This window comes from Gekko japonicus, unplaced genomic scaffold, assembly GCF_001447785.1.
Source record: "Gekko japonicus isolate JY-2015 unplaced genomic scaffold, Gekko_japonicus_V1.1 scaffold256, whole genome shotgun sequence".
NCBI lineage: Eukaryota > Metazoa > Chordata > Lepidosauria > Squamata > Gekkonidae > Gekko > Gekko japonicus.
In genome coordinates, this window is record NW_015161412.1 from 930,858 (window position 1) to 949,342 (window position 18,485).

An 18,485-nucleotide genomic window follows, 5' to 3' on the forward strand; every position below is an offset into this window, starting at 1 on the left:
GCCTCCTCCTGGCTGAATGAGGGCTGGAAGCGGGGCGGCCGGAAGCAGGGGGCGGGGCTTCGTCATGTGCCCCGCCCCCCTGCACCTCACCCGGGGGAACTGCGTTCCCCCGCGTTCCCCCCCGAAATGACCTCTGGTTACAGCTAGACTTGCCAAATTTGGCTGGTTAGCTGTAAGGACTAGAAAGCTCCTAGTGAAAGACGAATAGATGTAATTTGTTACAGGACTTAACAGGTTTTTCATGCATGCTCTATTTGATATTCATTTTATATATTTCATTTATGCTTGTGGTTGTATGAATTTAGTTTGAGTTAGTTTGTTGAAATTAATTATCTATATATCTAATTCCAACAGGGGGCAGGTTGTGCAGATACTTATTTCTGCCAACAGAGGGCTCACTCTCCCCCAACAGCTTTTCCTACATAGTCAGTAGACTTCCTTTGCCTGCAGAAAAATCCAAGAAGTAAAAAAAAATCCCTTCAGGGAGGGTTGAATTTCCCCCGATACCTTTTGAAATGGCCTCTGCAGGGATCTAACTCCAGGCATCAACAGTGAGCGAGAGATTAGAACGTTCGGGAAGGCTTCTAACTGGCTCTGTCAGTAAAAGGGTGGGGAAGGGTCCTTTCCTGGCCTCGGAGGGAGGGAGGGAGCCTTGGGGCCTGGCCTGACAAGGGCTGCCAGTGTCAGCCTGGGGAATCCCTAGAGGTTTTGAGGTGGACTGTAAGGAGAGATGGGTTTGGGGAAGGGAGAGGCCTCAGCTGGGTATAATGCCACAGAGTCCACCCTCCAAAGCAGCCATTTTCTCCAGGGAGACAGATCTCTGCTGTCTAGAGTTCAGTTGTAATTCTGGTGTGGTGGTCCTCCAGGCCCCACTTAGAGGTTGGCAACCCTAGGCCTGGCAGCAGTTTAGGGTCGCCAGGTCCCCCCCTGGCCACTGGGGATGGTGGGTAAGGTTGCCAGATCCAGGCTGGGAAACTCCTGGAGATTTTCGGGTGGAGCCTGGGGAGGACAGAGACCTCAGTGGGGTACAATGTCACAGAGTCTACCCTCCAAAGCATCCATATTCTTCATGGGAAGTTATCTCTAGTCTGGAGATGAACAGTAATTCCAGGCATCCCCAGGTCCCACCTGGAGGCTGGCATCCCTAGGCAGCACCCTCTGGGTGACTTGGTACCACCTGATTTGCATGACTCAATTAGGCCCAGCTGCTTGCTACTGTTCATCAGCAGCCACCCTATGAAAGCCAGTGTGGTGCATCAGTTAGAACTTCAGATTAGGGTCTGCGAGACCCAGGTTCAAATCCCCATCTTGCGGTCGAAGCTGACTGGGTGATTTTGGACCAGTCACATATTTTCAGCCTAGCCAACCTCACAGGGTTGTTGTGCAGATAAAAAGGAGGAGAGAATAATGTAAGCTGCTTTGGTCCCCATGGTGGAGAAAGACTGTAATTTTCCTAGGTAGAGGCTGTAGGGGAGGGGTGTGGAGACGGAAAGCTGAAGACAGAGAGGCAAATAAAGGTAGGTTGGCTATTGGGTGGGAAGGAAATTGTGTTGCCAACTCCAGGTTGGGAAATTCCTGGACATTTGTGTGGTGGAGCCTGGGGAGGGTGGGATTTGAGGAGGGGAGAAACTACAGATCAGTATAATGCCATAGACTTCACCGTCCAAACCGTACATGGAGGAGAGAGAGAAAGAAAGAAAGGGGGGCAGAAGGGAGAAAGAGGGTGAGAGAGGTAGACAGGAGGAAGCAAAGGTGTGAGGAATAGGATAACCATCCCGCAAGTTTCTTGCGGGTCTCCACTTGTTAAATCTAATTTTAACTCCATGAATGAAGAATTTCCACATTAATCTTTAACCTGAGGTTGTACTTCCTGAAAATCTCTGCCTCTAGCAAGTAGCCACTATTTCCCATTTTCTGTTCTGTTTTTCTGTGAACAAACCACCTTATTAATGTCTTTGTGTGGGAGTTTTGCAGAATTAATGTTCTTTTGTGAGAAGGTATGTGGTGTTCTTAAACCTTATAAATTGCTGGGAATCCCTGTGCAGTGATGAGGATTTGAGATTTGAAAGTCAGAGAATCCCTCCTTTTGAAGAGCCTTTATAGGGGAGAGTGGGGAGGGATTTGGGGCTTGCTATTTAATATTTGGTGGGGCATCAGAAAAAGGAAGACTGAGCCCCATAATTGCACTGGGATTGGTGAGATGAACAGGAAATGGAAAACCACACATGCCATTCATTTTCTACCAGTGGTTCAGCTGATATCATTTATTTATTTATTTATTTATGCGATTTCTACCCCGCCCTCCCTGCGAACGGGCTCAGGGCGGCTTACAGTGATGGCAGCAATTGCCGATAAAACAATAAAATAGTGTACAACAGTACAATACTTAATAAGAATATAAAATCATATATTTGCTTTATTTTGGATTTCATTGTGAGATTTGTGTATATTTTCTATGAGACTATTATAGTGTATATGGTTTCCTTCACGGTGTGACTGGTCCCTTTTTTTAAGATAGCAGAGAAACAGCAAGACTTTAAAAAAATTATAGTCCCTCCGGAATTTTTTTTTAACATTTTAAATTGCTTTTTATCTCTACACACTACAGGGTATAGGGAAAAGGAATAAACTAAACTAAAATACAGAGTAAGCTGGGATAAAAAAAATCTAAAATTCGGTTATCTAAACTTTCTTCATAATTTAGCTTTTACATAATTGGAGATTAAAAGTTAGTATTTATATCTTAAGCAGTACAAATAAAGTTAACTGTAGTGTGTGCATCTTAGTAAATAGACAAAAAAGAGAAAAAAAAACAGACTTTCAGGATCGGGTTATTTCCCCTCCACGTTTGTTCTTATCAAAGGGTGTCCCTCCTGTAATTAATCAGGAACTCTGAGATTATCATTGCATTCCAGAACCCTATTCCGAATTCCATATAGAATCATAGAGTTGGGACCTCCAGGGTTATCTAGTCCAACCCCCTGCACAGTGCAGGAAATTCACAGATACTTCCCTCTCCACACCCACAGTGACTGCTGTTCCACGCCCAGAAGATGACAAAAAACTCAAGGATCCCTGGCCAACCCAGCCTGGAGAAAAATTGCCTCCTGACCCCAAAGTGGCAATCAGCATTTCCCTGGGTGTGTAAGAAAGGGCCACAAGAACTAAGCACTGATGCAACCCTTCTTGCCCTCCCTCTCATAATCTGCCTAAATTCACAGAATCTGCATTGCTGTCAGATGGCCATCTAGCCTCTGTTTGAAAACCTCCAAAGAAGGAGAATGATAGAGTGAATGTGCATGCAGGTTGAAGAACGGGATAAATGTGGCAAGCTCTGCCCCCAAATTCTCACATTCATTGGAACATAAGCATAGAACATATATACCAGGATCTCTGCTTCTTCTAGGGTTCCTGACTCTGAAGAAAACTCTACACATGTATACTAGTACATGCATAGACATAGGCATGGATCCAGTGCTACTTTATGCTGGTAAAAGGGCTTTCCATGAGTGGAACAGGATTTTCTTGCCTTCCCCCTCCTGCTTCAGACAAAATGCTTCTCCTGGTCATCAGGGGACTCCTGCCAGAACAGCATGACAGGGAGTTGGAGGTCTGCAGCAAGAGAGAGGAAGAATGCTCCCCCCCCCCCTTCTGTTTGTGGAAATCCAAGCCATAAATTGGGGCAGAGCTTCCCACAGTGATGCACTGCCCTCCAGCTTTTCATTCTACCTAAGCTTGTCTGAAAAGTGCTGAAATTTCTATCTTTTAATATTCATATTCCTTGGGTGTGTCATCAGAGACGAAAGACATTTTCACATATGAAACTAAAATGGCTTTTTAGTTTCCCTTTTACTGCCAGCAACCAGTGGGAGTCTGGGGGCAGGAGGGGGGGGGGGCACTGTTGGCAGTGATGCCTCTGTATAAGTCGATGGTGTGACCTCATTTGGTCACCACAACTCAAAAAGGATATAGTATTGGAAAAAGTGCTGAAAAGGGCAACTCGAATGATAAAAGGGTTGGAACACTTTCCCTATGAGGAAAGGTTAAAGCGCTTGGGGCTCTTTAGCTTGGAGAAACGACGACTGAGGGGAGACATGATCGAGGTTTATGAGTTTATGCATGGGATAGAGAAGGTAAAGAAAGAATTTTTCTCCCTTTCTCACAATATAAGAACTCGAGGGCACTCAATGAAGTTGCTGAGCGGTCGGTTTAGAATGGATAAAAGGAAGAACTTCTTCACCCAAGGAGTGATTAACACATGGAATTCACTGCCACAGGAGGTGGTGGCGGCTACCAGCATGGACGGCTTCAAGAGGGAATTAGATAAACACATGGAGCAGAGGTCCATCAGTGGCTATTAGCCACAAGGTATAGATAGGAACTCTCAGTATGGGGTATGTGATGCTTTGTATTCTTGGTGCTGGGGGGGGGCAACAGTGGGAGGGCTTCTAGTGTCCTGGCCCCCACTGGTGGACCTCCTGTTGGCCCCTGGTATTTTTGGCCGCTGTGTGACAGAGTGTTGGGCTGGATGGGCCATAGGCCTGATCCAACATTGGCTTCTCTTCTGTTCTTATGTTCAGGACAGGGATCTGTTGAGAATGGATGAAAGGGTGTCAGCATGGCAAATGAGGTTCATCGTGGGCAAGTGCAAAGTAATAAACATTGGAGCCAAAAATCTTAACTATAAATATACGTTGATGGGGTCTGAACTGGCAGTAACTGACCAGGAGAGATATCTTTGAGTCATGGTAGATAACTCACTGAAAATGTTGACTCAGTGTATGAATGCAATTTTAAAAAGCGAATGCTATGCTGGAGATTATTAGGAAGGGGATTGAAAACAAATCAGCCGGTATCATAATGCCTCTGTATAAATCTATGATGTGGCCTCATGCGGAATATTGTGTACAGTTCTGGTCACTGTACCTCAAAAAAAGATATTATAGCATTGGAAAAGGTGCTGAAAAGGGCAACTGAAAGGTTTAAGGGGACGGAACACCTTCCCTACAAAAAAAGTTAAAGAAGTTAGGGTTCTTTAGCCTGGAAAAATGATGATTGAGGGGTGACATGATAGAGGTTTACAAAATTATGCACAGGATAGAGAAGGCAGAGAAAGAAGTACTTTTCTTCCTTTCTCACAATACAAAAACTCATGGGCATTCAATGAAATTAATTAACAGTAAGCTTAGAACAGAGAAAAGGAAGTACTTCTTCTCCCAAAGAGTAATTAACACATGGAATTCACTGCCGCAGGAAGTGGTGGTAGCTACAAGCATAGACAGCTTCAAGAGGAGATTGGATAAACGTATGGAGCAGAGGTCCTTGAGTGGCTATTGGCCACAAGGTATAGGTGGAACACTATGACTGGGGCAGTGATTCTCTTTATTCTTGTTGCTCGGGTGGGGGCAACAGTGGGAGGGTTTCTGGAGTTCTCGCCTTGCTGATGGACCTTCTGATGGCACCTGGGTTTTGGCCACTGTGTGACACAGACTGTTGGACTGCATGAACCAGTGACCTGATGGGATGTGGCTTCTCTTATGTTCTTTCATAACATCCTAGAAGTGACATCAGTTTTACCAGTTTTGCCATAGAACAGTTCTGAGAGCAGACTGACATTGCTTCTGGGTTTTCCACAAAAATGATGTAATGCCATCAAACCAACGGTAATTTTTAATTTTTTTCCTCTCGTTGGCCACCAGGAAACAAGAACTAGAGGAGGGGTGTCCCCTATCCCAACCTAGAACCTGGCATCCCTATGTACTACCCACACACATGTGATTGATTAGTTAGGGTAGAAAGTGGAAGAGAGGCCCTCTTTAAATCAAATTTACATTCTAGCCAATATACATCTTGTTGGAACATTACTGGCCTTGGAAATGTAAAACACCCTTCCAGCCTAATGTGTGAAAAATGCACTTAGCATAAATATCAGTGTAGCTGCTTTTAGATCACTCTGGGCGCTTTTTTCTTTTGAAGTTCCCACTGTGCTCATGAAAAGGTGACATTTAAAATTTGAATAAATTAACATAAACAAAGGAGAGGGAGGAATTGAAATAATGCTTCAAACCCTAGTGAGGACTTAAATGGATGAATATAACGGGAAATTGTTCTGATTGTAGGAGAAAGACGTCCAGGTCGTTTAGCTTATTAATACTTCTTTAACAGAGACTTAAATAGATTCATTTCCCCCCCTAAACTCAAGTACAAAAATATCCACTTCCAAAGGGGAAAGATAAATTGGCAATATCAGTTGTGAATAATATGGTGTGTTTAGTTTGGTTTCTTTTCCTGAGTTCCTTTTCAAGAAAGGGGGGGAGAGAGAGAGAGAGAGAGAGTTGTTGTTGTTGTTCAGTCGCACAGTCGAGTCCGACTCTTTGCAACCCCACGGACCAGATCCTTTTCCTATGCTAAACCAATTAGTTGTTCCATATCCGATTCTAACTGTCACTTCTTGACCCTTATACAGGTTTCTCAAGAGACATGTGAGGTGGTCTGGTACTCCCATCTCTTTAAGGACCTGCCATAGTTTGTCGTGATCCACACAGTCAAAGGCTTTAGCATAGTCAATGAAGCAGAAGTAGATGTTTTTCTGGTACTCTCTTCCCTTCTCCATAATCCAGCGAATGTTGGCAATTTGATCCCTAGTTCCTCTACCTCTTCGAAACCCAGCTTGTACTTCTGGCAGTTCTCTATCCACGTACTGTTGAAGCCTAGCCTGTAGGATCTTGAGCATGACCTTGCTAGCGTGCAGAGTACTTTTTTCCCAATAGTTGGTTTGACTTTTTAATTGTGTTTATTTCTCTCCCAAGGAGTCTTCTATTTTTCTCTCAAATGCAACTATGTAATGGCTGTAGTCAGATGCCACCCTATTCCAGTTTGTTATGCTTTTGCTGCAAGCAGACGTGCTTGAAACTGAGGCGGTTGTTTCCCATAACAGGGAAGTCTGCTTGTCTACAGCCTTGCTCATCTACAGTTTCATGCTGTTGGCTCTGTTTGTGAAACCATTGTACGTACACACAAGTTTCCTAGTGAAGTCAGTAGCAGCTCCCTGTGGTGGTCTGAGGAAGCAAAAAAACCAACATGGTGTGGGGGAGGCTGAAACCAGGTCTACCCAGGTAGATTCAAGGAAAAAGGGAGCACAGGCCTAAGTCTGGGAAGCACAGAATGTCAGATGCAAAATCGTCTTTTTTTCTACCAACGAACACAAGGGCTTTGTAATGGATCCAGCTTCAGTGTCTGTTGGAGGATGTGCTGGAGAAAAGAGGGATCCTTGCGGTAGGACTGAAGGGATATATAAGTGAGCTGAGAGGGAACCGATGAGAAAGAGCTGCAGATGGAACCGTATAAATAAGGAACTTGGAAATATGACTTGTGATCCTGGATAAATATGGCTCAGGCTGCAAACATATTCCAACAATCTTGTTGACTTCTTAATGAATGGCGTGGAAAGTGTTGGTAGAGTAAAACAAATGGCACGTTTACAGGTGAGAAACAAACATATGTAACCATTTAGAATGTAATCTGACCACTAGAGGTCTCAGTGGTACCCACTGACCTTGAAAAGGAAGAGGCTTGCACAAAGCATGGGGCTTTACGTATCAGGACAAAACTGTGCCCGGGATGGCAGGCAATCAACGTATAAAGTGTGTCAGTCAATTTTTGTATATATTTATACTGATTTACAGTATTGTTTTGAACAAACAGCTGGATTGGATGATACTCCACTTTAATTCTCTCCACTTTAATGTTTTCCCCTCAAATGGCTGTGGCCCCGCACCCAGCGTGCCCGGCGTCATCACGTCACATCCGGCTGAAGACGCCGTCCGGGAGGGGCCCCCCCCCGCAGAAGAAAATAGACTTGGCAACCCTACACTCTATACTTTCTAAAATATTCTGCTGTGATCCAGAGGGTTTTGTAAAACACACTTTCTTTGATTACGAAAGATTCTTCCTTGATCCATGGAAAACAGAAAAAGCAAATGATTAGGCACTGATGCTCATTTTCACTAATAAATGTCTTCTTTTTAATTTCCTGGCATCTTGGAAATACAGGAAAAACGGCTGTCAGGGCCTATCAAGAATTGATTTATTGTCTCCTTTCTTATTTCTGACACGAGCAAGAAAAAAACTTTTTTTTGCAATTTTCTCCCAAAGTTAGCATACCAAAATGAACAAGAGGCAACCCCTACTCATAATTCTCTCCACTTTCATGACAGCAGTTCATGAATTCTTTCCTTGTCTCTTATCAGTACTCTACCTGGAAGGATCTCTTCTTGTGTTTGGGGACATCTTCAAACTGGTCGCATTCTACTGTGTCAGTAGGTAAGTTGAACTCTTGTTTTCAGTAATGGTGCTGATTTAAATACATTTGTAGAGTGGGTGAAGGCATTGGTCAGCTGAAGCTATCAAATACTGTATCCAAAGACGGCCAAGGGCTTCCAGTTCACGTACTGTATCAATGTTGTCCAGGAGGTCCTGGCAGAGCAACAAGACTTTATCTGCAAAAAAAGCTTGCAAAAGCCTCACAGCTAATGGCCAAATTCCTAACATTTTGGGTTCTCTCGGTGAGAGAAGTTAGAGATCTAATTACCCTAAACAGTTGTTGCTGGGCGAGAGCTAGTAGATCCGATGGAGGCTGTATAAAATTCCTTTTTAGCAGCCTTCACCACCACCTTGTAGGATTTCATAAACATCTTATAAGATATTCTTGCAGCTTCATCACAAAGATTTTAAAGATTGCCCATTACTCCAGAATATAAAGAGATACCTTTTATTTCAGGGTCAAATGAAAGGAGGATCCATGTGTGTTTCTCCTTCTGTGTAATAGGGTAGAGGATCTATTTTTAACAGGGAGAAAAAAATGGCACTTGTGGATATCTGGCATGTTTAATTTCCATACATGCAGCAAAAAAGGGGTTTATTTATAGATTTTAAAAGAAGTCCTGTGAATAATTATGTGCCTACTGAAATCAAACATTCTGACTGGCCCTGGGGAACTTGAGGTAACTAAAACTGCCTTTGAAGGAGAATTTGAAGGAGAACCTTGGCTAAGGGAAAGACTATGTGAACATTTTTGGCTCCCATAAAGCAAAGCACTAGCTAAGGGCAGGGGGAGGCCACAATGATTTCATCTGTTAGCTGTTCTGGGATCTGCCAAGGCAGGCAGTTTTGATTCAGCACTCATGCTAGTCATGTGAAAGAATGACTTCCTACAGTGCAGGGAAGCTACAGCCAAATTTCTCTGAATCTGGAATGCTAACTGAAACCTGCCGGTTCCTGGCTGGCCTGCTGGAAGCTTTTTGCAGGGGATAAAGAGAAATAGGCAGCGTACGCTGTTGGCCCTCAAAACACTTTGGTGGTGTTATCTTTCTGCAAATAGTCTAGCCTAGAGCAGGTGCTCCCAACCTCCTGAGGCTACGTGAATATGCATGCCAAGCCTCCCGTGATCCCATTTCTCACCTTCTGTCTACCAAGAGTCACTGTTCCAGAGATTGGCTGCAATATCGAAAACATTTGCTGAGAACACATGAGATCTAGCTCAGATTAAAACTAGAATCAAGGAGGTTCACAGTTACTGGTTTTGTTTGCATCCTGGCCTTACTTTAAAGAGCTCAAGATGGTGCACTGTGTGTACATATTGTGTGTGTGTGTGTGTGTGGTGTGTGTGTTTCATTTGATCCTTAAAGCAACCTCGTGAGATAGCCGAAACAACACAGTGTCTTGTGGCATTTTAAGTACTACTGATCAAGTTTACTAAACGGATGCATGCTTCTTCGAATTCATAAAATGTTAAATTTAATTGCCTTTCAGCATTGTCTGCTTGTGAGGTAGGTGCAGTCAAGAGTATGTGATGAGCCTAAGGTCACCCAGCTTGCTCTATGGCTGAGCAGGAATTCAAATTCAGGTCTCCCTCTATTCCAAATCTAATATTCTGTTTACTACATCACAAGTAAAGATGATCTTAACTATGTTTAACATCAGGGCACATGCATCCTTCAAAGCATATTTCACTGTAATCTTCTTCGTGGTCTCTGTGCATCACACCCTTGGGAATACTGCGCCTGCGCTGAACCTTCTCGGTACCGGTAGCTAGCAAAAGGGATTTTCGCGCCTCTCCAAGGTCACGCGCCGGCTCCACTGCGCATGACCAAGGAGGGGCACGCAGATCCCGCCAGTTCTCTTCTGACCGCCGCGCTGGTAGGACGCCTTCTGCCTCGGTCTGCTAAGTACCAAACTTTTTTTGCTAAACTTGCGTTTAGTTAGTTTCTCTTTCTTTATTTTTGTAGTTAGCATTTTTCTTTCGGTGTTTGTTCTTTATTTACGTTCACCTCCCGCTGGCCTATGGCCCCGCGGTGGGGTTGTTTCAAACGGTGTAGGACTTGCGGCCTTAAAATATCCCCCACCGACGGGCACTCGCTTTGCCTCGTTTGCTTAGGGGAGTCGCACTGTGTCTCTAAGTGCAGACATTGCCAAAAGTTTTCGAACCAGACGAGAAAAAAAACAGGGCAGCTCGTCTACACTTGGCCCTGATGGAGAAGGCACTATCTCCACAGTCCTCTTCACCGTTGAACACGTCCGGGCACGCCTCGATGTCCACCTTGGCTGCGGACACTTGTCCTCCCGTTTCGGGACCATCGACGTCGACGGTCGCAATCGATGCTTCGGCACCGAAACGATCGACGCCGATAAAGGACCACCCCGTACCTTCCAAGATCCGGAAGCAGGGCAAAGACTCACAGCAGTCGAAGAAACCTAAAACGGACAAACCCAAAGTCCATAAGGTTTCGGCTAGTCAGGGTCGAGATCCCACGCAAGAACCTCACCCGATCGGTTCGGATCTCGACATCGACCTTACTCAACAGACAAATCAGTCGCAATCTGATATGTCGAGCCGTCAATCCTCTCATGCCTCCCCAGAACGTGGAGTCGAGGATCGGCACCGACCAACTTCTCCTCCCCTGACTTGGGATGAGAGGCAATGGCATTATTTGTACGGGAATCGATACCCATACCCTTGGGCACTCCCGATACCACCCCCACCTGAATGGGATCGTCAGTCGGTGTCATCCCGCATTTCGCGCTTTCAAGATCGACCATCGGTATCGAAGCAGTCGATACCGACGCATCCACCAGACCCGGTTGTGCCCCCGATTAACACACCGGCACCGTCTCAACCTGAATTACTCGAATCATCTCCAGAACCATCCAATGTATCCTCCGATTCAGATGGCTTTTCTGAACATATCGAGGATGTAGATGCACAGCCCACCTCGCAAGATGTGGAAGCGGATTTACCTATTTCTCCATCAGAGGATGTTAAGTCTTATGGAGATTTTATTCAACGCATGGCATTAGATCTATCTATGACTCCTACTCTCGTTGCCAGTTTTGTGGATGATAACGTTTTTGACATTATGCACTCTAACACTTCGCCCTCCGTGGCTCTACCAATGACAAAAGTTCTCTTGCAAACTACCAAGGACTTTTGGACTCGTCCAGCCTCCATTAATGTCTCTAATAAGCGTCTGGATCACATGTACAAGGTCCAGGAATCAGGGGCTGAGTTTTTATACACACACCCAAAGCCCAATTCTTTGGTCGTCTCCTCATCCACAAAAGGAAAAGCGAGTCACTCTACTCCCTCAGAAAAAGAAGGGAAAAAGTTGGATTCGGTTGGTAGAAAATTCTACACTGTCGGTGCAATGGGCATTAAAACGGCGAACTATGCCGCCTGCATGGGCCGTTATCAATTCAATTTATGGAAGCGTTTGAATGATTTCCTCCCGCACGTGCCCAAAGAGTGCCAACCTCAGATTAAAAGGATTCAGAATGAAGGGATGGTCTTGGCTAGACACCAAATTAGTGCTGCCAAGCATTCCCTGGAATCCGCTAGTAAGACTCTAGCAACCTCTGTAGCGTTACGCAGACATGCCTGGCTCCGCTCTTCATCATTGCCATATGACACCAGATCCTCGGTGGAAGACCTTCCCTTTGAAGGTTCTGGATTGTTTAGCTCCACCACTGACACGGTTCTGCAGGAAATGGATAAGAGTATCAAGACGTCCAAGAGTTTGGGGATCTCCCCCACGACCAAATACTCGAAATCCAAGCAGTGGCCTAGGCAACCTTGGTCGACCAGGCAACCGTACAACAAATCACCTACGGATCAATGGCAAAGACCTCCCTCCTCTCAGTCACGGTCTTTTCCCCCGAAAAATAAGGGACAATCGTCCGGTGCCTATAAGTCGAAATTCCCTAAGAATCCCAAACAGGGACTTTGACTTCAACCTTACTGCTCAGACTCGCCTTGCACCCTTCCTGCACGCATGGCTCGCCATTTCTACGGACAAATGGGTGCACTCTATAATAAGAGATGGCTATCTCATAGAGTTTTCTCTGACTCCCAGAATCTCCCGTTTCATCAGAACCCCGGCGTCTCCTGCCCTGCTACAGGAGGTACAATCGCTGACACAAAAAAACGCTATAGAGAAAGTCCCGATGGCGGATTGTTGCCGCGGGATTTATTCCAAATATTTCACAGTCCCCAAGAAGGACGGAGGACTTCGTCCAATCATGGACCTCCGTTTTCTCAATCGGTTCATCATTTACAGAAAGTTTCGCATGACCACGTTGCAAAGCATTTTACCACTCCTGTCTCCAGGGACTTGGATGGTCACTTTAGATCTCAAAGACGCTTATTTTCACGTCTCCATCCATCCTCGTCACAGAAAGTTCCTCAGATTCGCAGTCGGGGAGGACCATTACCAATTCAAAGCCCTTCCATTCGGGCTCTCTACCGCCCCCAGGGTTTTTACGAAGGTAATGGTGGTTGTCGTCGCTCATCTTCGCCTTCAGGGCATTCAGATCTTTCCGTATATAGACGACTGGTTGATGGTGGCAGATTCAAGAGAATGTCTCCTTCAGCACATCACCATCACATTGTCGGTCCTATCCTCCCTTGGAATTCTGGTGAATTTACAGAAATCCATGCTGCAACCTGCAACTCGCGTGCAGTTCATAGGAGCTGTCATAGACTCCCTAGCCACTCGGGCGTACCTTCCTCGCCAACGGGCAGATACCATTCGTCTGGAAATTCAACGTTTGTTCCAGTCCAACGTGACATCAGCGGTCCACATTCAGCGGACCTTGGGTCTCATGGCAGCCACCACTTCCGTGATCGAATATGCACGCCTTCGCATGCGCCCGTTGCAGCTGTGGTTTCTAAAGAAATTTCGCCCTTCCATCCATCCTCCGAGCCTTCAACTGGTAGTGCCTCCGCAGGTCCTCGTCTCCCTGCAGTGGTGGCTCGTGGACACCAATCTGTTGGCGGGTGCACCGTTCCAACCGATCGTTCCCGTAATGTCCATCACCACAGATGCCTCCCTGTGGGGTTGGGGTGCTCATACAGACGACACTTGTGTGGGTGCTCCATGGCAACCCCTTTGGAAGAGTCATCATATCAACTATCTGGAACTGCTGGCCGTAAAGTTTGCCCTAAGATCCCTACTCAGACAGGTTGTAGGGAAGGATGTGTTGATTTTTACGGACAACACAACTGCGATGGCTTATATCAATCGCCAGGGCGGGACCGTGTCCAGGTCCCTTTGCAGGCTAGCTATGGACATATGGGAAGAGTGCCTTCATTGGAACATCACTCTCCAAGCTGCCCATCTGCCAGGAACTTTGAACCAACAAGCGGATTTCCTGAGCAGAGGGGGAGCATCGGACCACGAATGGGAGTTGAACTCAAAGTATCTCCTTCCTCTTTTTCAACATCTGGGACATCCCCACATCGATGTTTTTGCAACTCGATTGAACAAGAAGTGTCCCAGGTTTTGCTCCAGAGCGGGGTTGGACCCTCTGTCAATGGGGGACGGTCTGTTGATGTCGTGGGCTCACGACTTTCTATACCTATTTCCTCCGATTCCGCTGCTCCACAGGGTGCTTGTGAAAATACAACAGGACAAGCCCCATTGTCTCCTGGTAGCCCCCTGGTGGCCTCGGCAGGTGTGGTTTCCGACACTGCTGCGGTTAGCCAAGGGATCCTTCGTACACTTCCCGCAGGAGTTGGATCTCCTCCAAGCTCAGGAAGGCCAGGTCCTTCACTACGATCCTCTGAGTCTCAAGTTGACTCTATGGGAAATACGCTTTCAGTGATGGATGACCGTATCAATGAGGTCCTGTTGAATTGTCGTAAACTGTCTACTAGGACGTCTTACGCAAAGAAGTGGGATTTATTCCTACAGTACTTGAGTTCTTCCAATTTACCTCCTCCGCCAGTGGATTTGAGGTCTATTTTTGCGTTTATTTTGTCCAGAATGGACTTGGGACTCAGTTTTTCTTCAGTTAAGGTGTATTTAGCTGCGGTGTCAGCTTTTCATCCATCTATTGATGGGTTTTCAGTTTTCTCGCATCCTCAGACGAAACAGTTTTGTAAAGGTCTTATTCGCCTGTACCCTCCTCGTCGTCTTCCGACTCCGGCCTGGGATTTGGCTTTAGTTTTGCGGTTTTTGATGGGAAAACCCTTCGAACCACTGGCCACTTGCTCTCTAAAGTTGTTATCGCTCAAGACTGCGTTTCTGGTGGCCATTACTTCTGCTCGTCGAGTCAGTGAGTTGTCCGCTTTAAGGTGTGATCCACCATACTTGATTTTTTCCCCTCATGGGGTGTCGTTGTCTTTGGACATCTCCTTCTTACCGAAAGTCGTTTCGGAGTTTCATCTACGTTCAGATATAGTTTTGCCGTCATTTTTCCCGTCTCCTGCCAATGAAGAGGAACGGAAATTGCACTCTCTGGATGTTAAGAGAGCGTTGCTATTTTATTTGGGCAGAACTAAGTCTTTTCGCCAGTCTCCAGCTTTGTTTGTGGCTCACAGTATGCCCGCACAAGGCAAGAAGATCTTTTCCCAGACTCTGTCTAGATGGATCGTGGAAGTGATCAAACTGTGTTACGCTTTGGCTAAGAAACCTCTTCCAGGTCAGCTTCGCGCCCACTCTACAAGGGCGGTAGCGGCTTTTACAGCTTTCATGAGAGGGATGCCATGAGGGATGCCATTGGAGGACATCTGCAACGCTGCGACTTGGGCTACTCCGCTCACCTTCGTGAAGCATTATGCCCTGGATGTCCGGTCTACTCGTCGTGTGGCGTTGGGTCGGTCTATCTTGCAGACGGCGCAGGTGTAGGGCCTCGGCCCCTCCTCCAGGTAAGAGTTATTGCTTGCTATTCTCCCAAGGGTGTGATGCACAGAGACCACGAAGAAGATAGACAGGTTGCTTACCTGTAACTGGTGATCTTCGAGTGGTCATCTGTGCATTCACACCACCCGCCCTCCTTCCCCTCTGCTCTCGGCCCTTCATCTTGTTTCTTTGAAGGCTGTTGGGCGGCGGTCAGAAGGAACTGGCGGGATCTGCGTGCCCCTCCTTGGTCATGCGCAGTGGAGCCGGCGCGTGACCTGGGAGAGGCGCGAAAATCCCTTTTGCTAGCTACCGGTACCGAGAAGGTTCAGCGCAGGCGCAGTATTCCCAAGGGTGTGAATGCACAGATGACCACTCGAAGATCACCAGTTACAGGTAAGCAACCTGTCTTTTCCAATTATCTGTTAATGATGCCATGATTTGACACTTAATGGAGCATATGGAGCAGAGGTCCATCAGTGGCTATTAGCCACAAGGTATAGATAGGGACTCTGGGGCAAGTGATGCTCTGTCATCTTGGTGCTTGGGGGGGGGGGGGTTCAACAGTGGGATGGCTTCTAATGTCCTGGCCCCACTGGTGGACCTCCTGATGGCACCTGGTATTTCTGGCCACTGTGTGATACAGAGTGTTGGACCGGATGGGCCTTTGGCCTGATCCAACATTGGCATCTCTTATGTTCTTAAAACTGGCAGCCTTCAGAAACCCAGTGACAGACCATTTCAGTCTTCCTGAGTATTCTGCTGCTGGCCTAAGGAAAAATTCTGAACTTGGGAAGGGTCAGACACCTTGCTTAGCCTCTACAGGTGTTAAATTGCTAAGTAGTTTGTGTTATTACCACCGTCACAGGTGTTGTGACATGTTACTCTGCTTATCCCGTATATTTATTCTTCCATAGAAATGTCACAAACTATACCTGTGTTGCATTTTATAGCCTTTTAGCCCACTCTTTGCAGTTTTCCTCCTTTGCTATATATCTGTTTCAGCACACTGAGTGCAGTACTTTTTATTTATTTATTTGTTCAACTTATATCCCGTCCTTCCCACAAGCAGGCTCAGGGCAAGTAACAACAACAGGACACATCCAACAATTAAAACAAGTTATATGAACAATAATAGTTAAAAACAGGTAAAATGAGAAAATATCGGTCTAGTTAGCAGCAGTTCATGGATCTCGCAACATTAAAAAACAAGCAACAGAAACAGGAAACCCACCAGCGAAAGGTGCAATGGCATGTCTTTTACATGGACAGATTTCATAGGGGAGGTTCTCAGCAGGGGAGGCCAAATACATTTGATCAGGGGTTTTTTTGTAGAAAAAGCCCAGCAGGAACTCATTAGCATAATAGGTCACACCCAACAGCAGAAACTCATTATCATATTAGGCCACAACCCTGACAGCACAGCTCATTGGCACATTAGGCCACACCCACATGTTACCAGAAGTGCGGTCATCCAGCCACACCCACCTTTTGCTCATTCTGTTTACCTTGTTTGTTGTCAAAACCCAGGGCTTTTTTTGTAGCAGGAACTCCTTTGCATGTTAGGCCACACACGCCTACTGTAGCCAATCCTAATGAGTTTCTGCTGTTGGGTGTGGCCTATTATGCTGATGAGTTCCTGCTGGGTGTGGCCAACTCAGGAGCCAGCCGGAACTCCGTTCCTGTGCGTTCCTGCCCAAAAATAGCCCTGCATTTGATAAAGTGGGCTCCAGGAAAATGTCAATAAATCTTTAACCTAGGGCAAAGTTCTTATCTTTTTCTTTCCCCGCTCAGAAATTCTTGGGAGGCAGTTCCACAGCTTGGGGATGGGCTTGCCAACGGCTTGGAGGGGGGGAAAGCCTTGTCCCTTCAATAGAGGTTTCATGTGTAGAAATGGGCAGCGGAAGTCTTTCATGGCCTGGAGGAAAATAACATCAAGCCGTAAATAATATCCAATTAAGCCTCCATTAAAGGTATAGGACGTTTTTTCTCTTTCTATGCAGTTGGCAAACCTACTTGGGGACGTGGTTTTGATCAGGAAAACAGCACTGAGGGAATGAGTTAATCCAGGGTTGTCTAACACAAGGCCCGGGGGCCAGAACTGGCCCATCCAGGTCTCTTACGAAGTCCATGAGCAACTAGTGCAAGGAAGGGAACAGGAGACTGCTGGGGGGGGGAGTGGGCGGACCCACTCCGATTGTGGCTTCAGCATGGCAGAACAACCTCGTCTGCAGCAATCAAGTAGCGTGGGAGTGGTCTGCCCAGTGCTGCACAGCTGGCTCTCCAGTTGGCCCATATGGGTTTTCTTTCCCCTCAGCCTGTGGGGCCTTGCAGTGAGGATACACCAACTCGGAACTTACCAGCTGCTGTCCTTCATATAGTTTATAACTCCAGTACCTGGCATTACGTTTATGCCACACATGGCCCAGCCCTACAAAGTGACGTTTATGTCAGATCCTGCCCTCGTAACAAATGGGCTCAAAGCCTCTGAGTTAATCCTCTCCTTTTCCCACCATCACAGCCCCAATCTGAACTGGACCCCTCAAAATGGTGTTTTAGGGTCAAAAAAACCCCAGCTGCTTCCATCTCTTAGGGAGGTTAAGATGGTTTCATCTTGTACTTGGTCTTTTTCAGAGGCAGCCCCAGTCCTTTGGAATGAATTGCACAGAGAACAGCGGGAGGAGTAATCTCTGTTGAATGAACTTCAGGGGGGAAGAAAAAGGGTCTTTGGAAACTGAGCTACGGCTGTGCTGATTGTTTGGATCTATTGCCATTGGTTTTAACATTTATGGGACTCTCTGTATCTCCAGTGTATTATGTAGTCTGGCCCTTAATTTGATGTGCTAAATTCTGGGAAACAAACAAACTGTACAATTCTTTTCAGCCAAACCACTTGCTGCTGTATTTTTTTTTTCTGCCAGAGATGTGCTTCCCTTCACTCTAAGACTGCCTCAAGCAATATTGGAAGCCAGAAGTTTGACAGACCTGGAAACCATCTCCAGTCTAGGAACGGGTAAGTTATGCTGGGAAGATTGTCTCACATACTCGGAGCAACTTCTTACCTACTCAGCAGCTTTATAATTTATGCATCTTGCCTCAAAGCATGAATGTGTTCCTGGCTGCCACTAGCAATCTGCCTTTCCCCCAATTCAAGACTGCTTCAGCATATGTCAAGGAGGAACTTCCACAGCCCAGCGCGAAGGTTAGGCCTTTCCTTGTGTTCTGCTACAGTGTTCTCCACAAGTATGAAGCATATTTCAAGGGCAATAAATACTTGTAATGTTCGTGTATGTACATATGATGTGTGCTGGG

The 18,485-nt window shown here is 46.2% G+C and overlaps 1 protein-coding gene across 1 annotated transcript in view; it reads left to right on the plus strand.

The window, feature by feature from the left end:
- RIN3 (Ras and Rab interactor 3) overlaps positions 1–18,485 on the plus strand; it is a 79,613-nt gene that overhangs the window by 18,160 nt on the left and 42,968 nt on the right. The window contains exons 3-4 of the mRNA XM_015427149.1: positions 8,250–8,322; positions 18,095–18,186. Coding sequence (XP_015282635.1) covers positions 8,250–8,322; positions 18,095–18,186 — 165 coding nt within the window. The remainder of the gene's footprint in view (positions 1–8,249; positions 8,323–18,094; positions 18,187–18,485) is intronic.